Below are 23,338 nucleotides of genomic sequence, written 5' to 3'. Positions count from 1 at the left end.
AGTAAGTGTGTAGTTGAGGTGAAGAGAGTTTCTGATAGGGCGATGATCCTGAAGCTGGAAGTTATCAGTGCTTATGCTCCACAGGTGGGTTGTGAGATGGAGGAGAAGGAAAAATTCTGGAGTGAGTTGGATGAAGTGGTAGAAGGTGTACCTAGGAATGAAAGATTGGTGATTGGGGCAGATTTCAATTGGCATGTAGGAGAAGGGAACAGAGGTGATGAGGAGGTGATGGGTAGGTATGGCTTTAAAGAGAGAAATGTGGAAGGGCAGATGGTGGTAGATTTTGCTAAAAAGATGGAAATAGCAATGATGCACACTTATTTTAAGAAGAAGGAGGATCATAGGGTGACACAGGTGGACTATGTTCTATGTAGGAGATGCAACCTGAACGAGATTGGGGACTGTAAGGTGTTGGCAGGGGACAGTGTAGCTAGACAGCATCGGATGGTGGTCTGTAGGATGGTTTTGGATTTGGTAAAGAAGAAGAGGAGGAAAGTGAGGACTGAAAGTAGAATAAGATGGTGAAAACTGGAGGAAGACTGTAGTGAGAGATTCAGGGAAGAGGTCAGACAGGGGCTCAGTGGTGGTAAAGAGGTGCTGGATGATTGGGAAACTACTGCAGAAGTGATCAGGGAGACAGCTAGAAAGTTACTTGGTGTGACATCTGGAAATAGAAAGGAAGACAAAGAGACGTGGTGGTGGAAGGAGGAAGTGCAGGGAAGCATTAGGAAAAAGAGGTTGGCAAAACAGAATTGGGATCAACAAAGTGATGAGAAAAGTACAGAGGAGTACAAGGAGATGTGGCAGCAGGTGAAGAGGGATGTTGCGACACTTAAGAAAGAGAAAAGGATTTGTACCAATTGGCCAGGCAGAGAGACCGAGTTGGGAAGGATGTGCTGCAAGTTAGAGCAATAAAGGATGGAGATGGAAATGTGTTGACTAGTGAGGAGAGTGTGTTGAGAAGGTGGAGAGGGTATTTTGAGCAGCTGATAAATGAGGAAAATGAGAGAGAGAGAGAAGGTTGGATAGTGTGGAGATGGTGAAGCAGGAAGTGGATAGGATTAGAAGGAGGAAGTGAGAACAGCGATAAGGGGAAAAAGAGTGGAAAGTTGGTTGAACCGGATGCCATACCAGTAGAAGCATGGAGATGTTTAGGTGAGGTGGCAGTGGAGTAACGAGATTGTTTAACAGGATTTTGGAAGGTGAGAAGATGCCTGAGGAATGGAGAAGAAGTGTGCTGGTACCGATCTTTAAGAATAAGGGAGCTGTGCAGACCTGCAGTAACTACAGGGGAATAAAGTTGATCAGTCACACAATAAATTTATGGGAAAGAGTAGTGGAAGCCAGGCTGAGAGAAGAGGTGACCATCTGTGAGCAACAGTATGGTTTTATGCTGAGGAAGAGCACCACAGACGCATTATTTGCTTTAAGAATGTTGATGAAAAAGTATAGAGAAGGTCAGAAGGAGTTGCATTGTGTGTTTCTGGATTTAGAGAAAGCGTACGACAGAGTGCCAAGAGAGAAGTTGTGGTATTGTATGAGGAGGTCAGGTGTGTCAGAGAAGTATGTGAGGGTGGTGCAGGACATGAGGACAGTGTGACAGCAGTGAAGTGTGCAGTAGAAACAACAGACTGCATCAAGGATCGGCTCTGAGCCCTTTCCTGTTTGCAGTGGTGATGGACAGATTGATGGACGAGGTCAGACAAGAGTCTCAATGGACTATGATGTTTGCGGATGATATTGTTTTTTGTGCTGAGAGTAGGGAGCAGGTTGAGAAGAGCCTGGAGAGGTGGAGGTACGCACTGGAGAGAAGGGGAATGAAAATCAGTAGGAGTAAGACAGTGTACGTGTGTGAATGAGAGGGAGGGCAGTGGAGTGGTGCGGTTGAGGGAGAAGAGGTGGAGAAGGTGGAGAAGTTCAGGTAGCGGGAGTCAACAGTGCAAAGTAATGGACAGTGTGTTAGAGAAGTGAAGAAAAGAGTGCAGGCAGGTTGGAGTGGGTGGAGAAGAGTGGCAGAAGTGATTTGTAAAGGGAAAGTTTATAGCACTGTGGTGAGACCTGCGATGTTGTATGGTTTAGATACATGGTTTCGTTGGGAGTGACGAGGATGGACAGGATTAGAAACTAGTTTATTAGAGGGACAGCGCATGTAGGACGTTTTGGAGGTGAGATTGAGATGGTTTGGACATGTTCAGAGGAGGGACATGGGGTATATTGGTAGAAGAATGCTGAGGATGGAGCCCCCAGGAAGGAGGAAAAGAGGAAGACCAAAGAGGAGGTTTATGGATGTGGTGAGGGAAGACATTCAGGTAGTTGGGTTGAAAGAGGCAGATGTAGAGGACAGGGGGGTGTGGAGACGGATGATCCGCTGTGGCGACCCCTAATGGAAAAGGTCGAAAGAAGAAAACAATTTAATCAGTCAAAAGCTAAGTAAATGAATATGGCTCAAATTTAATAAACCAATATGGTTTTAATTCTAAAATTGTTGACATTGATTGTATTTTATTTAATCTGAAGCTGTTTATTCATCATGGTTGAAAAACTTTGCCCTTAGTTCACCTGTTAAGCCACACTGTACAGCGCTACATTATGACTGTTAATGTATTTGAGCACTTTCCCATAACAGGTTCAAAGTACAAAGCCATGCAACATGCATTTCAGACGTTGACTGTAGGGTCGTACTGAAGCACTTAGTGACTTTAAACATTAAACTTTAAACAAATAACATTTCAACATTTGTCACAATTTAGTTCATAGATTCTCTTCACTGTTAAATCTGGAAAAGAAATATTTAACCTCCTATACATGTAGTTCAAATATACAAAATTCATATATATATACAGTATATATATTTTATATCTTTCAAGCTCCATAAATATACATTGACTATGACAGCTGAATATAGTCAATGTATATTTATGGAGCTTGAAAGATATAAAATTGGGCATTAACAGCAACACCTAGATTCTTTCATTAACTTCCTGGGCCTCATTTCAGAAGATCAAATGCTGTGCATGGGCCTTAGCAGGCTTAAATATGACCGGTGCATTTCAGAGATGAGAATCTCGATGGCTTCTCTAATTTCTCGACAACCACATGTACTGTCAAGCTCAGGCTTTCACTCATACCGTGGGTGTATTTTTGTTAGGAGCAATAACACCGTTTTGAATGCCCAATTCCAAAAAGTCTTTTAGTATCATAGTTATGGGTCCGGTCAGACTTTTTTAAGCAATGTCATTTTTCTCAGTTCTTCTTTAAGAGCTGCCCCCCCATACACACACACGTAAGGTACTGTAAAAAAATATATACAGTATATATTATGCATGTGAATATGGACAATTGACAATGCATGTGTTGACAATCTATCTATCAATAGCTTTTTTTTACCAAATGCATTTATAGTGCGATCATCAGATCACTTGTGCAAATCCAAACGCTACATAAACCTGTCATCTGGGGTGCTTTCCCAAGAGGAAAAAAGCTTCTTCGTGTGGTCATTTGATTGCCCCCTCAATCCAAATTTCTGCTTTGAAATTCGACTTTGTTACTTTATCTATTGTCGAACATGCTATGCAATTCAAATCGAAGTGAATTGTTTTTAAAAGCAACGGATTATTCTTCTCACAGTCAGGAACATGACTTACTGAAACACACTATATACAAATGAATCAGAACCCTGATTTTTGATCAGCTTCCCAGTTTATACTCAGATGTGAGTCGAAGCTCTGGCATCCATAGTCCTTCCTCTCCTATCGCGTTCTCGATCTTAGACAGGATGGAGATCTTAAACTTCTGCCTGAAATCGTTGCCCATGAAGACGTAGAGGATGGGGTTGAGAAAGCTGTTGGCTGAAGCCATGGAGGTTCCGATCCTGAGCCCGTAGATGATGATCTTGGTGGGAAGGCTTTGGTTCAGTTCAGCCAGCACAAAAGTGTGGTAAGGCAGCCAGCAGAAGAAGAAGGTCACAATAAGAGCTGTCATGATTTTGAACGGCTTTGTGGATTTCGCCATCTGGTTGCTTCTCAGTTTGAAGATAATGAACAAGTAGCAGACCATGATGAACAGGAACGGGATCAGGAACCCAGAAATAAACCGGCAAATAGCTATATATTTGTGGCTGTCTATGATAAAATAATTGTTGTGACACCTGGTCCTGTCTAGATGGTGCTGAACATCACGGAAAATGGCAGACGGCATACTCAAGGACACCGATAAAACCCATGCGAGGAGGACAATCAATGAAGCCTTCTTTATCGTACGCTGGTTCTGTGCCCACACAGGAAACATGACAGCTATGCAACGATCCATGCTGATGATGACAAGAAGAAAGATGCTGCTGAACATGTTGAGGAACATCACAAAGGAAGTCAACCTGCACATGAAATGTCCGAAGATCCAGTCTTCCGTGGCTATATAAAAAGTGTTGAAGGGCAAGGTGGCACAAAATATGAAGTCGGAAATGGCCAGGCTGAGGTACCAGGTGGTGTTGATAGTCTTCTTCATCTTAAAACCTGCGATCCAGATCACCACACCATTTCCCACCACCCCCAGCACAATGATGATCACATTTGCAGCCAGTAGCAACATGCACAGAATTTCTCCCAAGCAAATGTGATGTCCTTGGTCATTGTAAACAAAGTCTAAATCTGTCTCGTTATCATTTGTGTAGTTTGCATAGTCCATAGAATTGCTTTCGAGCATGAAATCTGATGTTTCCATGGTAAAATTGGTAACGTTCCTCCTGTTCCCCTGTAAAAAAACAAGAACACAGCTTTAGGTTCTTCGGCATGTTCCAGCATGGTGAAATTCAGGCAAAATTGTATTATACATTGCTTAATATTATTTTTATCAAATGTTCTAAAATAAAATCTTTAATAGTAGTTCTGTGCCTAAATGCACTGCGGTCTGGCTTTTATTTTACTGCGATCAAACCACAAACCCGATTCCAAAAAAGTTGGAACACTGAACAAATTGTGAAAAAAAAAGGAATGCAATAATTTACAAATCTCATAAACATATTTTATTCACAATAGAATTTAGATACCATATCAAATGTTGAAAGTGAGACATTCTGAAATGTCATGCCAATTATTGGCTCATTTTGGATTTCATGAGAGCTACACATTCCAAAAAAGTTGGGACAGGTAGCAATTAGAGGCCGGAAAAGTTAAATGTACATATAAGGAACAGCTGGAGGACCAATTTGCAACTTATTAAGTCAATTGGCAACATGATTGGGTAAAAAAAGAACCTCCCAGAGTGGCAGTGTCTCTCAGAAGTCAAGATAGGCAGAGGATCACCAATCCCCTCAATGCTGCGTCGAAAAATAGTGGAGCAATATCAGAAAGGACTTTCTCAGAGAAAAATTGCAAAGAGTTTAAAGTCATTGTCATCTACAGTGCATAATATTATCCAAAGATTCAGAGAAACTGGAACAATATCTGTGCGTAAGGGTCAAGGCCGGAAAAGCCGGAAAACCCTACTGGATGCCCGTGATCTTCGGGTCCTTAGACGGCTCTGCATGAAATACAGGAATGTAATTGAAATCACAACATGGGCTCAGGAATGCTTCCAGAAAACATTGTCGGTGAACACAATCCACAGTGCCATTCGCCGTTGCCGGCTAAAAGTCTATAGGTCAAAAACAAAGCCATATCTAAACATGATCCAGAAACGCAGGCGTTTTCTCTGGGTCAAGGCTAATTTAAAATGGACTGCTCATTTAAAGTGGAAAACTGTTCTGTGGTCAGACGAATCAAAATTTGAAGTTCTTTTTGGAAAACTGGGACACCATGTCATCTGGACTAAAGAGGATAAGGACAACCCAAGTTGTTATCAGCGCTCAGTTCAGAAGCCTGCATCTCTGATGGTATGGGGTTGCATTAATGCGTGTGGCATGGGCAGTTTACACATCTGGAAAGGCTCCATCAATGCTGAAAGGTATATCCAAGTTCTAGAACAACATATGCTCCCATCCAGACGTCGTCTCTTTCAGGGAAGAAATTGCATTTTCCAACATGGCAATGCCAGACCACTTACTGCATCAATTACAACATCATAGCTGTGTAGAAGAAGGATCCGGGTACTGAAATGGCCAGCCTGCAGTCCAGATCTTTCACCCATAGAAAACATTTGGCGCATCCTAAAGATGAAGATTCGACAAAGAAGATCTAAAACAGTTGAGCAACTAGAAGCCTGTATTAGACAAGAATGGGACAACATTCTTATTCCTAAACTTGAACAACTACGAGAGAACCAAACAATCCTTTTTTTGTTTTTTTTGTATACATTCACAATTAAATGCGTAAGAAGGCTACAGCATGCTGACATGAAGAAATAATTACATTGGACAAGTCTGTACCACACCAAATCATTGCTGAATATCTTCCTATTACAGCATGCCGACAAGTGGTTAATACATTATATGACTGCTGTCCAAACATGTGCCATTTCTTAAGATCACATTAGATTAAATATATTCATCAAGAGAAATGATATAAAAAGAATCATTTGTGAAATAAAAAGATGCTATAAATAAATAATAATAAATAATAAATAAAAACTAAAAACTACTACTAGATACTTGGTCTTTTTTACAAAAATGCAAAACTGTTTGCTGAAAATTTGCCTTGCTGTCAATTAACAAAAGTTCAGCTCGAAGTGAAAAAGTTAGGAATACTCTAATTAAACATGTTCAAGTTTATCAATCTAACACACTTTAGTAAAAACGAAATAAAAAAATCATGCAGTTAATAGTCATCGAGCACTTGTTTAACATTTTCCATTTAATTGGCCACTGTGTAAAAAAAATAAAAATAATTATTTAGTGAAATTAAAAAAAGATAAGAACCAATTTCTAAATAAATCCACTGAAATATTTTAAATAGTTTATTTTAGTTTTTTGTTTTTCCAGTAATGAAAAAAAAACTTATAACGATAGAAAGCACTTACCGTTCACGGAAATCAGCTTGTGTGTGTCATGCTGGTTTTGACAGCTGTATTCTGTGGGCTGCTTTTATGCTGCTACAGAGTCAGGTGCCACTTCTTATGAAACAGCTTCCGCAGGAATGACTTCCGCAAACACCCTTTCACAATGCATTTTCCACATAAATGTCTAAATTTCACTTCTGTTTAAGTCCTAGACAACAAATAACAAAATACTGTATGTCCTGTTTTTTTTTCCCATCACAGTCCAGATGAACAGATCCTTGATCCAGTTTTTTTTCAACTCACACACTATTATTAAGACCTTCTATCACTCATATATTCATAATGTAAAGCATGTTAATATTATGCTTGTAACATAGTAATATAAAAACACAGTACAACACACCCGATTTCCTCCTATGATTTAGTTACCTTTAATTTAAAAACTTTACAGTTTATGAGATGAAATGAATGTCTAAACCAATTTGTTTTACAAATAGGAGTTCTATACTGAATGTCAGAATTGAGGAGGTGAAACTCATCGAGTTGTTCAGTAGCTCCTGGTTCCACAACATCAACTGACTGTATAAGACTGTAGAAAGGACTTTATTCACAATCACACAGACTCCGGAGTTCATGTTAGTTCTCACTCTCCAGTGTTTCTATTGTTTTTAGATTTATAATCATGCCCTTGATATCACCCAAATAAGGATGGGTTCCCCTTTTGAGTCTGGTTCCTGTCAAGGTTTCTTCCTCATTCATGTAGGGAGTTTTTCCTTGTCACGGTCGCCCCAGGCTGCTCACCAGAAATAAATACACATAATTCACTTTATTTCTTATGTTTTGTAAAGCTGCTTCGAGACAATGTCCATTGTGAAAAGCACTGTAGTGATAATAAAACTTGAACTTAAAACATTTTATCTACAATAAATGACAAGGAAGCAACACAATAATGTCAGAGTGACAATGTCAGTGTTTCGTCTCCTTCTGTATTGTCACGGAAATCTGCAGTAATATGAGGGGACCGGATGTCCACACTAACCAAATAAGGCAAATAAAAATTTAACTTCTACTTTTGACATTTCTCCTTTCTAACTTAGGTCAGGTTATACCTACCTATAAAAGACTGGGTTATATATGTAAGGGGAACAAAGGTTTGTGCAGATGTGTGCAGTGTGAGACCATTCAGTGCGAAAAGTATTTTATAATGAACGTGAAATTATTCATATTCCAACCTAGACATAACGAAAACTAGTTTTTCCTGCATACATAAGAACAAAGATTTAGGCAGTTTGGAATCAGATTGATCTAATACACAATTCCAAAACAAAATAGTAGTTGCAGGCACTAGGTTCAGAACACAAGAAGAACAGTCCACAAAACAAACAGATCTAAATAACAAAACAGTAATTATAGACATAAAGAGGTAGGCAAGGTTGGTACACAGTGGCACAAAAGATGATGGGCAATGAAGGGGCTTTTTTTAATAGGAATTACAATACTTTGCACCGTATGTAACAAGAACATGGTTTATATATATACAATCAACCGCTGATAATTCCTGTTCTAAAATCGCAGGTTCTCATTTGGAACCTAACTAACAGCAAGTTGCTTCAGAAAAAAACATTGCTGGCCCTGACAGTTAGGAAGAAACATTGACAGGAATGTCTCTAGGTTATGGATGTAACCCTAGTTCCCTGAAGGAACGATAAGCTGTGTCGAAACGCTTTGGGAACGGCCAGCGTTGTCCATGCTCTGAATCACGTGTAAAATCCGGCCAAAAGGCAACTCATGACATCATCGGCGGGTGACGTCACGTAAACCAGGAAGCTACAAAATGGCGGAGCTATGGTAGCAGCATTAGCTTCTGAGAAAGGTGAAGGTAAATGCTTGCAGGGATGCAGGAAGTATGGCCCAAGACGCAGCGTTTCATTCCCTCAGAAACACTTCCTATCACCTCCACCTGCTCCCTACTCTCACCACAAATAACAAGATCATCCGCAAACATCATAGTCCATGGAGACTCTTGTCTGACCTTGTCCGTCAACCTGTCCATCACCACTGCAAACAGGAAAGGGCTCAAAGCTGATCCTTGATGCAGTCCAACCTCCACCCTAAACTAGTCTGTCATTCCTACTGCACACTTCACTGCTGTCACACTGTCCTCATAAATGTCCTGCACCACTCTCACATACTTCTCTGACACACCAGACTTCCTCATACAATACCACAACTCCTCTCTCCACCCTGTTGTACGCTTTCTCTAAATCCACAAACACACTATGCAGCTCATTCTGACCTTTTCTATACTTCTCCATCAACATTCTCAAAGCGAATAATGCATCTGTAGTGCTCTTCCTCCGCGTAAACCATACTGTTTCTCACAGATGGTTATCTCTTCTTTCAGCCATGATGACAATATAATGAGTGTTATTCACTCACTAGTCATAAAGTTATGCCTAGTCGTTGTATATCACATACAAAACTCTTTACCTCTTTTGGAGAGAAACATTTGTTTCACTGTGAGCTTCTTGAATACATTTTCCACTTCAGTGGAAAAGAAGTTCTTCTTCTTCTATCAGAAATTATTCCATGGCTGCCGATTACCATTAGCATACTTTTATCAGGAAAAAGAAGTGTATTCCAAAACAAACAAACAAATCCCATATTGAGCTTAGGTTTTTCCTTGCTATTACTTTGTGTACTTGTGTAAGAGTTCCTGACTGCAGTCTGTAGAATTGTTAAAATCTTGTTACAATTAGAGGCATGTACACATTTTTGATAATTGATTTTTGAAAACTTATTGGTGTAAATAATTTAATAAACATTGGTTAGAAAACAATTGACTCCTTTTGTCCCCAGTCAAAAGCTAAGTGAATGAATATGGCTCAAATCAAATAAAAAAATATTGTTTTAATTCTAAAATTGTTGACATTGAGTGTATTTTTTTTTTTCATCTGGAGCTGTTTATTGTTCATGGTTGTACAACTCTGCCCTTAGTTCACCTGTTAAGCCACACTGTACAGCGCTACATAATGACTTAATGTATGTGGACACTAAACCATAATGGGTTTAAAGTACAAAGCCATGCAACATGCATTTCCACCGTTGACTGTAGAGTCGTACTGAAGCGCTTAGTAACTTTAAACATTAAACAAAAAACATGTCAGCATTTGTTATCATTTTATTAATAAATTCAAAAATATTTAACCTTCTATGCATGTACTTCAAATATACAAAATTCATAATTTCTTCTCCATAAATTTACATTGACCATATGCAGCTATGTCGCCATCTACTGGGCATTAACAGCAACACCTAGACTCTTTCATTAACTTCCTGGACCTCGTTTTAGAAGATCAAATCCATCACAGCATAGAAGGCTCAAATATGACCGGTGCATTTCGGAGATGAGAATCTCGATGGCTTCAGACTCCTTGTGGGCGCTGAGCTCAAACAGGAATTTTTCAGGTGTTCTGTGTGAGTCTAGACCAATATGATAAACCTCATACTTTTCCCTATGGTTCTTTTTGTTGTGTAGTATTCCTGAGTTTTTTCCTAATGGAAAAAACTAACACCAAACCAGCACTTTGAGTGATCAGACAATGAAGGAGGAAAGGTTTCTGAAAGTCACATGCTGATGAAAAAGCAAGACAATCTGTTGAATGCAGATAGGCAACTTACAGTATTATGAAGGCTATAGTGAGTGAAGCATTATTTTATGTTTTGTCTCCATATATGGCTGTGTACATGGTTTTTGCATTGGTTACTGCACCAAGGTCATAAGGACACGTGGTATCGATCACCAACCCAATATTGTTAAACTAGGTGACGTAATGAAGTGTACATCTGATATTTATAACCTGACATCATAATCTGTTTCACAGTTCTGCCAAAAGAAAAGAGTAAATTATTAAAAAAAAAAATTGTAGTAGAGCAGACAATGAGGGGAAATATAATGCTTAGTTATTTATTTGATACAGTGGAACCCGGTTATCTCGACCTCGGTTACCTCGACAACCCTATTAAGTCGACGTTTTTGAAGTGGAACCGCCAAATTTGCCATTTAACGTCGGTTATCTCGGTGCAGCCGCAGAAGAACTCGCGGAAGTGGCGGAAAAATCAAGGCTTACAGCTGCTACAGGTGTTGTATTGTATACTGGTGAATCTCTGCTGTTAGTTAGTGCACATATGCCTTTTGTTGTTAAATGTTATGCGATGAACGGCACGCGAAAGCCGCGCCGAACGTGTGATGACCATCCAAAATCATAGAATAAACACCGGCAGGATCGGGGGGAATCCGCGGTGTGCTTTGGGAAGAAAAGCGCAGCCGTTAAGAGAGAGCCGGTGGGAAGGCACATACCGGAATACGCATGAGCAATAACAACGACCGCCGTGAACCAACATATACCAACAATACCGGACAGTGAGAGTGTGGAAGTTTAAATAGGAGCTGGTGATGATGCTAAACGAGCACCATATTTGCGCGACTGAAGCGGAGCTTCAGAGAGAGCGGCCGAGAAAACACCTGCCACGCTGAAGGGGGCCGAAGGGGGCGTGGCAGGTGGATTCCTGACAGATAAACATGTACTGTATGTATTTTTATAGCATGCCTTCATCAAACAAATCGCAGCAACGCTGTTGTGTAAAAAAAACCCTCCAAAAACACAGGCATGCACATTCTTATTTATTAACGCACATCATGTACATAAAGAAATTTCAAGCACGTTAATATATTGCCGCGATTTTGATTTTTGTTTATCTCGATCATCGGTTACCTCGATGCTTTTTGGCGACCCCCTAGGACATCGACATAACCGGGTTCCACTGTATTTGCATATTGCATGCATATTAATTCAGGTGCCTGAAATGAGTCCTTTAAAAAAGAGAAAACGTGTACTAGAATGGACCATTTCTTTTGAAGCTCATAGTAGCAGTCCTTGATAATAAAAATCTCTAAATGGAGTTGGGTTCTTTACAGAAATAGAATATATAAACCATACAATATCTTCATTACAATAAACAAAATGTTAAAATATCTAGGCTGATAGTTTTTTTATTGTTTTTATTTGTAATTTTTTAAGGCTGTCAAAATGAGTAATATATAAAAAGAGGCAAAATTTAAACATTCAATGCCACACAATAATTAATTTAATCACTAAATAATAGTTTTATTGATGTTGAAGTCTGAAATCAAGCACCATGATGCACACATCCGGCAATTAAAACCGTCCGTGTGGAAACGTGGCAAAAGTTCAGTTTGGTGTCCTGATGATTGACTTTATTTAAAACACTACGATTACTTTAAAACATTTACAAAAATATTTTGTCTTGATGCTCCATGTTGACTTGGGTTTCACTATTAATAAACATACATTTGCATAAAGCATCAATATTCGTCCATACCAATGTATAAAAACTTGAAAAGTATTATCTAAGATACATTTAGAACGGGAAAATGTGCAATTAAGCTGTGATTAATTACAAGTTAGCTCATGGCAATCATGCGATTAATTGCGTTTCGATATTTTCATCGATTGACAGCCATGTTTTTTTTTTCACATAGCTGTGTAATTCATTTATCATTTTTAACATGGTACATACATCGTTAACACTGCCCATTTTCCATAAGATAAAATTGATGAATAATAAAGGAAAAAAAATACATTTTTGTCAGAATAGGATAACTTTAGACAACACTTGAATGTACTCCTGAGTTAGTATTAGTTGTTTCTTGGGGTGTACACTGAACTTCCTCCTCAAAAGTGCTCTGAATATTGGTCCAAAATGCATAACATTTCCTCTTAAAATCCTTTCCCATGAAAGCATAAAGGAAGGGGTTCATAAAACTGTTGGCACTTGCAAGCGTGGTTCCAAATTGTTGCCCGATCTGAATGATGTTATTTTTTATATTTATTTCCAATAAGTTAAAAATGTGATACGGCAGCCAGCAAATGAAGAAAGCGGCTATCAGTGCGGTCATGACCTTAAACGGCTTATTGGACCTCCCCGTCTGGTTATATTTCAGCTTCTGGATGATGAAGGCATAACAGATGATGATGACCAGGAGGGGGATCGCAAATCCAAAAATGAATCGGCATAGAACTACGGCAATGTGTTGTTCGTCGTATGCGTAGTTGTAATAACAGATCGTCTCAGAGTGTCTATGGTTTGTGGTATGTAAGTCTCGGAAATGGGCCGCTGGTGAGCTAAGCATCGCTGAGACAATCCAAGCTGCTAGAACCATCACCCAGGCCAGGCGTATGGTGCGCTTGTTTTGCGCCCATACAGGAAACATGACGGCAACGCAGCGATCCAAGCTGATGATGACGAGAAGTAAGATGCTGCTGAACATCTTGAGGCACAAGATAAAGGAAGTTAACTTACACATAAAGAGACCAAAGCTCCATTTGCTTTTAACCATGTAGGTGATGTTGAAAGGCAGGAAGACACAGAAGAGGAAATCTGACACAGCGAGGCTGAGGTACCAGACAGTGTTGACTGTTTTCTTCATTTTAAACCCTGCGATCCAGATCACCAGACCGTTTCCAGTGATGCCAAGAAGCATAATAATCACATTGACTGTTGCCAGGAAAACACACATCGCATCAGTGCAAGTATGTGTTGGAGCCACTGGTACTGACGGTGTCATTGAAGAATCATAATCAGGGTAATCAGGGTAATCAGGGTAGTTATGTTCAGAGTCGTAACTTTTTTCAGATGAATTCATAATGCCGTGTGAATCTGTAGAGAAAACAAAAAGAATCGTGTTTTTTAAAAGAATTTTCAGTACAAAGGAGTGGTACAGTATTTGTAAAACCATGCATCACTGTACTGGAACATTTTTCTCCTCTGATTCTGATGCTGAAAAATGTACACATGCCTTGTCTTTATTTCAAGAAACTTTTTGTACATGATCTGAATTAATACATTTATTTTTTTGCCTTGCCATTGGATTAACTTGAATTTATTAATTCTCAGTAAAACTGAGATCTGTTGATGTAATTTAAACTATTTGCTTTAAATCAAATGCCAATTTTAAGTTTTTCTATTTAGCTCTCGGGAGAAAACATGTCGACAGCAATGGCACCTGTCAACTTTCGCATGCAAATGCTTAGATAAAAAAAAATAATAATAATAATTTTTTTTTATCTGACACCTAGTGAAATGTACAAATTTTCTCTGTCACATCCTTACCAATTTACATACACCAATAATTTTTACGCATACTATGTTTACCTCCATACAATTCAAATTTACACGTACAAATCCTTTCTTAAGGAAGTCCTATGATCGTGCACTTATGCAAATAGCAATGCAACAGAATCATCAACCGCAATTTTCGCACATTTGTTTGCTTGTGTTTTTTCTCTGTCTGCAAATCATCCTTTGTTTTGTTTACACCTTTTCTAGAAAGTGGATCTTTTTTTCAAACTTTCAAATGCTTTCCCTATTTTTCATAGCTTTTACTTAGTTTTGTTTTGCAATTATTGTAGCAGACACCAGCACAGAGAACCAAAATGTCAGACATGTTCTTTATTTCTGCACTTGCCCCGCCCCAATCCCCACAACACATGATAGTGCATCAGGCTGGTAATTCGCTGGTAATAAGTTTTTCTTGAAAGCTTCTCAAAATATATTTCTTATGCCATAATCCTTCTTTATATGGAATTTCCTGTCTTACTCTCATCCTGCCTGTGCCGTCAATTCACTCTTTCATAGAAACATTTTACTTCCTGTGTGTTTTGGGCATTCAATTTCTTGCAGCTATTCTCTTAAGTTCTTTATTATCTGACTATTTGTTGCACCTATTACTCATTTTTTATATTTTATATTTTTTTTAATATGAGTTTCTGTCAGGAAGTTCCCTGCTCCGTCTCCCGTGCGTGCCCCGCCCGCACGGAGCTCTTCGCCCAACTACTGATTTGGATCACCTGCGGCTCATTCAACCACTGATCACCTGCCTATTTAAACCCCTCACCTTCACACACTCACCGTTCGTTATTGCTCGTACATGTGTTTTGTTTTCCTGCTGTGGTTTTCGCTATACGCTTCCCCGTTGCGCTCTGCTCTGCACTTCCCTTCGCGCACCTTGGGGATTTATCATCACGAACCGCCTTGCATTGCGGTTCGGGACTCTGTGGGCCACGCTCCAGTTAGCGCACCACTGGATATAACCTTTTGCATGTGTTCTGTGTTGGCATCGCCTCTATTCTGACATTAAACATTGCTTTGTTTCACTTCGGCTTCCGCCTCAGCTTCTCGCATTACAAAATAACGGACCTTGTACAAAACGAAGAAAGGAACAAGGAGCGTTTTTCACCGCGCTTACCTGGAAATGGAAGCCCGACCCAGCACCGCTTCTGACCCGGTTCAGGACCTCATCGTCGCTCTCCGGGCAGCGTTTCCAGCCGCCGCTGCTTGTCCCACGCCCCCCGTGAACACCAGCAGTCCCATGGCACTCCCAGCGGCATTTACAGGCGAAGCGTCTGAATGGCGTGGTTTTTTGCTGCAGGTGAATCTATACATCGAGATGCAGGCGCAAAGTTTTTCCACCGAACGAGCCAAGGTAGCGTTTCTCATTTCTCTCCTCTCCGGTAGAGTGCTGGCTTGGGCACAATCGCTGTGGGAAGCCGCCAGCCCCGTGATGGGCACGTACGCCGCGTTTACCGCGCACTTACTGGAAGTCTTTAGCGCCGCCTCTGGGGTTCTCTTTACTGCTGACCAGCTGCTTCACATACGTCAGGGCAAGGATGACATCACCCAATACAGCCTCCGTTTCCGCACCCTGACGGCATCTAGTGGTTGGAGCGAGAATGCGCTCCTCAGTGTGTATCGGCTGGGTTTAGCTGCAGACATCAGACAGGCTATGGCCGTGCATGATGACAACATTGGTTTGGAGCTGTTTATCCGGAAGTCGATTGGGCTCTCTCAGCGTCTGGCTGCATGTCATTCACCCCAGCATGTGAGTACTCAACCCGGTACTGCGGCGGAACCCGACACTGAACCGATGCAATTAGGAGTACAACGGCTATCCCGCAGAGAGCGAAACAACCGCCTAGCCACCGGGAAGTGTCTGTACTGTGGCACTCCTTGCCACACCCTCGCCAGGTGTCCCACTCGCCTGGATCGCGCAGCGGTGAGTACAGTGGATTTCCCGTCTGATATTTCACCTTTATCCAAACTCACCGTAATGCTTCTAACCCCCTCTCTCTCTCTCTCTGTACATGCCCTGGTCGACTCTGGCTCGGCAGACAACTTCATCTCCCAAGCCTGCCTCGACCGCCTACAGCTCCCCCGAGAGAGGGGCTCCCAGGACTTAGCGGTTCAGACCATCCAGGGGCATCCACTGGGGAAGGGCTGGGTGAAGTTCTGTGCCCCAGTGATCACCCTACAGGTGGGACTGTTCCATCAGAAGAAAATCTGGTTCATGGTTCTCGACAGTTCCACCGTTAGTGTGATCCTAGGGAGGCCCTGGCTGCAACAACACTCTCCAAGATGCTCCTGGGACCCCTGCGACATCCTGCAATGGAGTCCTCACTGCCACGCCACATCCCTTACCCAGCTCCCGAAACGGGTTGTTGTTGCCTCCTCTACCCTGGTTGCTCCTATAGTGACCTGGGGGGGTCACTATAGGAGCAACCAGGTTAGAGGAGGCAACAACAACGACCCAGGGGGAAATCCCACAGGAGTACCTGGCCTTCAGGGACGTTTTTTGTGCCCAGGCCGCCACACGTCTCCCTCCGCACCGGCCAGGGGATTGTTGCATCGACCTGCTCCCAGGGGCCAAGCTGCCTAAAGGCCGGATCTATCCTCCGTCCGCACCCGAACACCATGCTATGGAGGAATACATCCAGCAAGCACAAAGCCAGGGTTTTATCGCCGCTTCCTCCTCGCCGGCCACTTCGAGCTTTTTCTTCGTGGGAAAGAAGGACGGTGGCCTTCGTCCCTGCATTGACTACCGTCAGCTTAACGCCCAGATCGCTCCTCTCCCTTACCCCCTGCCACTGGAGGACCTGAGGGAGGCGAGGGTGTTCTCCAAACTCGACCTCAGGAGCGCATACAACCTGGTGCGCATCAGGAAAGGCGATGAATGGAAGACCGCCTTCGTTACACCTACCGGACATTACAAGTATCGGGTCATGCCGTATGGCCTTTCCATCACGCCGGCGGTCTTCCAGGGGTTCATGAAGGAAGTGCTCCGGCCCTACCTCCAGAGGTTCGTCATTGTCTACATCGATGATATCCTCATCTACTCCCGGAACCTGGAGGAACACCACAGCCACGTGCGTGACGTCCTGGGAGCCCTTCGTTCACACAAACTATACCTGAACCTCTCAAAGTGTGAGTTCCATCGTCAGGAGGTTTGCTTCCTGGGGTACGTGATCAGTGCGCAGGGTATCCAGATGGACGAGGGTAAGGTGAAGGCGGTGAGGTACTGGCCTGTCCCGGGTACTATCAAGGAGCTTCAACGCTTCCTGGGCTTCGCGAACTTCTACCGCAGGTTCATTCAGGGTTACAGCGGAAGATCAACTGCGAGATCCGCAGGGCCTCCCTACGAGAAACCGCCCCCGTTGGATGTCACACGGGGCGTGTCTTTTGTCCCTGTGTCTTGCCGGCAGAAGCTTATCCAGTCAGTGCACGGGACATCCGGGGGAAAAGCGGACAGTCCAGCTGGTCCAGGCACGGTACTGGTGGCCTAGGATGACCGAGGAAATCACACGCTACGTTCAGGGCTGTTCCACTTGCGCTATGGCCAAGGTTCCACGACACCTCCCGGTGGGCAAGCTGGTGCCGCTGCCCATTCCTCAGCGTCCTTGGTCGTATTTGGGGATTGACTTCGTCACAGACCTACCCCAGTCTGGAGGCAGCACATGCGTTCTGGTGGTGGTGGACCGCTTCTCGAAGGCCTGCCGCTTCATTCCCCTGAAGGGGTTACCCACGGCCCTCAAAACGGCCGAGGCCCTGTTTCACCATGTTTTTGGGTGCTTTGGTTTACCGGAGGAGATCGTCTCGGACTGTGGCCCGCAGTTTACATAGCGGGTTTGGAAGGCCTTCTTCCAGTTCTTGGGGGTGTCAGTAAACCTGTCGTCTGGTTACCACCCGCAGTCGAACGGCCAGGCGGAAAGGAAGATACAGGAGCTGAGCAGGTACCTCCGCACCTATTGCAGCCAGCAGTCGGGTCTGGGAGTCCGCGCACACGCAGTTGCGTAGGGCCCTCCGTAACACCCCCTAGCTTTATTCCAGGAGATCGGGTGTGGCTGTCGACGAGGGACCTGAGGTTGAGGCTCCCCTGCCGTAAGCTAAGCCCTCGGTACATTGGGCCTTTCAGGGTCGTCAGGCGGGTCAGCGACGTGGCTTACAGGCTGGAACTACCACCGAGGTACCGCATATACCCTACGTTTCACGTGTCCCTGCTCAAACCCTGTGTGTCCTTTGAGGGTTACTGTCCGGAGGAGCGGTCTTGGGTGCTCAGGCAGAACGTGCTGGATCCCGCACTGCTGGCTGAATTTCACGCCTCACATCCACTTCGCCCGGCGCCCCGGGCTTGGGGTCAGCCTCGTCACAGGGTCCGGGCGTCCGGTGCCGCCCCTGGGGGAGGGGTTGGTGTCAGGGAGTTCCCTGCTACGTCTCCCGTGATCCAAATCAGTAGTTGGGCGAAGAGCTCCGTGCGCCCAACTACTGATTTGGATCACCTGCCTATTTAAACCCCTCACCTTCACACACTCACCGTCTGTTATTGCTCGTACATGTGTTTTGTTTCCCTGCTGTGGTTTTCGCTATACGCTTCCCCGTTGCGCTCTGCTCTGCGCTTCCCTTCGCGCACCTTGGGGATTTATCATCACGAACCGCCTTGCATTGCGGTTCGGGACTCTGTGGGCCGCGCTCCAGTTAGCGCACCACTGGATATAACCTTTTGCATGTGTTCTGTGTTGGCATCGCCTCTATTCTGACATTAAACATTGCTTTGTTTCACTTCGGCTTCCGCCTCAGCTTCTCGCATTACACTTTCGACTTAAGTTTTTACTTGTGCTTTAATATATTTGCATATATACTGTTTGAGTATAGTTAATGGGTGTTGCCTGCGTGCTTCTAGCTTATTATTTTTTTAATTTCCTATTATATTGTCTCTTTTGTGCATTCCGGCCGATGCCCTTTGCATGGCGCATCATGGTGATCGTCAATTTCGACTACCCTATATGACTATGGCACATATTCGTTTCCTGGAGCGACTTTTTGATTCTCGTATGCATCGGTATTTTCCACTTCGAACAAAACATATTATTTACATTTACATTTGCGCCATTTAGCAGACGCCTCATCCAGAGCGACGTACAAAAGTGCTTTGAGTCTCTAGTAATGAATAAATCTACACTGGTACGCCAGATTACAAACTTAATATAAATATAACCCTAGAATTCTACAAACCTGGGAAGTTCTAATTTAAGTATTTCAGGAAGAGGTAGGTCTTCAACTGTCGCTTGAAGACAGTTAGGGACTCTGCTGTACATACATCTAGGGGAAGTTCAGTCCACCACCTCGGTGCCAGAACAGAGAAGAGCCTTAAAGTGTACTTACCTCTCATCTGAGAGAAGGTGGTACCAGTTGAGCAGTGCTGGTGGATCTCAGACAGCGTGGTGCAGTGCAAGATGTGATGAGGTCACTGAGGTAAGATGGCGCTGGTCCATTTTTGGCCTTGTTATTTTTAAATGTTACGATATACTCTAATTGATAGCTGAAGCTGGCTTAAGCTGAACTTACATGGGTGAGCTTTTTATGCAAGATGAGTCAAGATTTCATGCATTCTTGCAGTTTTCTCCACATAGCCAAGGTGTTTAACCACATAGGGAGCAGATGCGTATCTATACCTTGTCTGACATTACTCTAATTTTTGAATATGTTCCATACACACTCTGACTGAATTTTTTTTTTTCACAGTGCATGATGCACTTGCCTATTCTCTGGCTGCACAATGCTGCTGCCAATCACCAATAAACCTATAATTTATTTACCCTACTAATAAACCCACTTTTCTAATATTATTGCTGTTCTTCTTCTTCTTATTATTATATATTATTATATTTATCATTATATTATAAACCAAATGAGCAAAACTTCTTTACCCTCACCAGCTACAGCTTTCATAAGCAAATTGTACAGCTTGAATTATAGAAAAAAGTGTGTGAAAAAGACCAGAGCAGAAGCTAACAAATTACCAAATCTTCTCAGCAATATCATGCCCAATAACACTCAGACTTTTACTCATATCTTGGTTGCTTTTAGTCATGAGCAATAACTTACCTCTTTGAACAGCTCTTCAGAACAGTATTTCCAAGAGAGTGCAGGCAGTTCTAAGGAAACAATGGTATGTTTGTGCCACCCTCCTGCATACGTCACTAAAGCAGCAAGTCTTTATGGAGAACTTCTTTTCAGTTAACAAATCGTTTGCTATGATTTTTTTTCCTTTTGCCTCTGTCTTAATCTTTTCTACTTTTTCCCCCCATTAATATTCTCATTCTATGAGTTTCACACTTCCTTTACTGCATTCTTTATTCCTTTTTTCCACCCCAAAGAACAGCCATCCATAGTAGATCTGTGCAAAAATAGGACACTCCCTAAATGGAGTAATGCTGCAGTTTTTTTTTCCCATGTGGAATGATTTCTGGACATGAAAAACTGCATTATTTCAGTATATGCGAATCGAATAAAAAAGATAGATTAGAACAGATGTGAATAATGTCCTGCAGTGTCACTCAAATACAGCTGAAATAGTATGAAAATGCAGCTGCGGTTTCGGAAATCTACAAAAAAAACAATGAAAAAGGGCTGACAATTCAATGTGCAAGTGTTCCCTATGTTATGTATTTTCCCCAGCTTTACTCTTAATGTCAGAAGCACTACAGGAGCCAATAAAATTTAAGAACAAGCTAAACTAAAAATCCAAGAACATGATACAAAGGAAGGCAGAAATATGTCCTCAGTAGGGCTTGAAAAAAGTGCAACATTCACAGAAGGACAGAGAGGCAGAGTGACCAGGGGTGAGAGAGTGGGGCATGGCTGTTACAAGGTTGCCTTTCCTCCACTGTTGTTTCCAAAGTTTGTGGCTCGACTCATGGAGGGCATGAGCTAAACCAAAAACAACAGCCATGAAAGTCAAGAAAAGGTGTTAGTGATCAGAGACATGTGATCGAGCCAAGTGAGGCTGATGGGAATCGTAGTCCAGGGCCATAATCCTGACAACTGTGAGCTTTAGAATTATAAGCAATGCACAATTACATAAGCTACATGACTGAGCTGAATTATATTTGGCCATAAAAACAAAAAACCTCAGAACTATTCTTTATCAATAAAAAAAGCTAATTCGTACCCAATATTTTTCAAATCATGAAAATGATCAACTCCCACAAAGGCATCCTGTGGCTTAGCCCAGCTAGGCCCCAATGTAGGGTCGCAAAACCTTTATTTTCAGGGCTGTGGTGGACTTGCAGTATATTGGTATTGTGGGTACGAGTAAATACACCCTGGATGCAATACCAGTCTATGAAAGGATATGTACAGTCATTCACACAAATTAGTGGCAGCATGGCACCTTTCAGTCCCTGTGTGTGTGTGTATGTGTGTGTGTGTGTGTGTGTGTGTGTGTGTATGCACATTTTAAAGACGTTTGGAGGGAAAGTGGGAGTTGGAGGTGCTTGGAGGAAGAGCCTGTGCAGGAGGTACAGTGAGGTGGCCAGTCGGTCACCTTTCCTCCACCTATACTGATGATGGAGACTCTTTGTCTTCTGTTCCCAGCTTGTGGTTTTGTTCGGTTCTTTAAGGGAAAAAAACTAAACAAAACCCCAGTAAAAGGTCGTACGTGAACTTTATGTCCACAATTTCTTTACTGAAGATCAATTTGTGAAACTGTAACATATATTAACACAAATTATGTCAAGTTTTCTCTTACAGACACTAACAGACTTGAGGATAAGATGTACTTTATACATTTGTACTTAGACATATTAAGATAATTATGCAAATACAATCTAGCATCAATATTTAATTCCATGAACTGTATTTTAACACAGCATATGTAAATAGTTCTGTTACTCTTCATGAATTAGGTCTTCAAACTTACAGATTTGGGGCATGGATGCACCTCTATACTCCCTTTAGCTCTGAAAATTCAAAAAGGGCTGATGTGTTACTAAGGGGTTTGAGTACTCTATAGTGGCCACTAGTTGTCAGTATTGACAGGATGAACTATAATATAACTAAGGCAAGGATCATTTGTGATCTTTTATTTATTTTTTTTTTTGTTGATATTATCTGAAATGCAACCGCAAGTGACACAAATATAAGATCATTCTGTCATTGTAGCAAAAACAAATATCAAATCAAAAAAAGAAAAAAAAAAAAATACAGAAAAACAACACCAGGACAGACAAAATACCAAAATCAAAAACTATAGCAAAACTAGAAAGTCAGGAACAGAATAGGGATTTTGAATAGGCATTAAGATCAAGACAAGGAAACACAAATATTTTGCATTGAGTGAGTGGTGTGTGCAGGTGTATCATCAGTACGTGGCTTTTTGGACACGTGTTCATAAATGTACATAATGGAAGTTAGAGTCCAAATTGGCCATGGCTGTATAAGGTGATGTGCACTAATGTACAAGAAGTTTATTTCAAGAAGTTTATTGCAACAATTTGGTAGTTTGCAAAACGAACAAGCAACATAATCCACAGGCATTATGCAAAGCCTCAAATCAAAATCAAATCAATTGCTTAAATATATCTGATAGCTTATATTAGGCTCATGGAAAATTAATGTTGTTTTACTTTCTATTAAGTCAGTGGAAGGATGTGGTTTTAACACATGTTTAGTGTGTGTGGTTTTTTTTGTTTTTTTTAAAGCATTAACATCAAACCAATACAATATATCAGCCAGACAATAAAAAGACACCTGCATACACTTATTTTTAAATAATACACTACCCACAAGTGACACTGACCTTAAAAAGGTCAAATATTCTTCTAACAGAACCATTGAAAATCTTTGAAACAGTGCTGCTGGTGCATAACAAATTCCCACACCTGCTATTTTTTTTTTCTTTTTTGCAGAAAGATGCTTGCAAGACCAACTGCCTTTGATCAGCATTGTGACATAAAATTGTAAGAGGTTGGAAAGATAAGACCACACACACACATACACACACACACATATTGCATTGGCCCAAATTAATAGCCTTTTATGGTATTGTATGAATCTAGCTGAAAAACTGACAGGAGACCACACATGCACACAGTATACAACCAAACATCCTTTCACTACATCTCTCCCTTTTAGCTAAAGAACTCCTCAAATAACATGAAATGCCATTGCCAATAACATATATTTTCTATCTTTTTTTTCCCACATGTACACT

At 41.9% G+C, this 23,338-nt stretch overlaps 2 protein-coding genes across 2 annotated transcripts; both read right to left on the bottom strand.

The window, feature by feature from the left end:
• Window positions 1-2,341: 2,341 nt before the first annotated feature.
• On the bottom strand, window positions 2,342-7,087 carry LOC124380354 (chemerin-like receptor 1). Its single transcript, XM_046841238.1, has 2 exons — window positions 6,952-7,087; window positions 2,342-4,749 (listed from the first exon to the last, which is right to left on the bottom strand). Exon 2 carries the CDS (start codon window positions 4,717-4,719, stop codon window positions 3,688-3,690), a length of 1,032 nt encoding a protein of 343 aa, XP_046697194.1. The 5' UTR covers window positions 4,720-4,749; window positions 6,952-7,087; the 3' UTR covers window positions 2,342-3,687.
• A 4,900-nt stretch (window positions 7,088-11,987) lies between these two features.
• LOC124380353 (chemerin-like receptor 1) lies at window positions 11,988-20,552 on the bottom strand. The gene is made up of 2 exons (XM_046841237.1): window positions 20,230-20,552; window positions 11,988-13,671 (listed from the first exon to the last, which is right to left on the bottom strand). Exon 2 carries the CDS (start codon window positions 13,655-13,657, stop codon window positions 12,617-12,619), a length of 1,041 nt encoding a protein of 346 aa, XP_046697193.1. The 5' UTR covers window positions 13,658-13,671; window positions 20,230-20,552; the 3' UTR covers window positions 11,988-12,616.
• Window positions 20,553-23,338: the final 2,786 nt, after the last annotated feature.

The sequence above is a fragment of the Silurus meridionalis genome, chromosome 27, assembly GCF_014805685.1.
Source record: "Silurus meridionalis isolate SWU-2019-XX chromosome 27, ASM1480568v1, whole genome shotgun sequence".
In the NCBI taxonomy this organism is placed as follows: Eukaryota; Metazoa; Chordata; class Actinopteri; order Siluriformes; family Siluridae; genus Silurus; species Silurus meridionalis.
The sequence above is the reverse complement of the archived record's forward strand: the minus strand, read 5'-3'. Positions and strand labels throughout refer to the sequence as shown.

Excerpts from the sequence above, each read along its gene's own strand:
- LOC124380354 (XM_046841238.1), bottom strand. The coding sequence starts at position 4,719 with ATGGAAACATCAGATTTCATGCTCGAAAGCAATTCTATGGACTATGCA.
- LOC124380353 (XM_046841237.1), bottom strand. The coding sequence starts at position 13,657 with ATGAATTCATCTGAAAAAAGTTACGACTCTGAACATAACTACCCTGAT.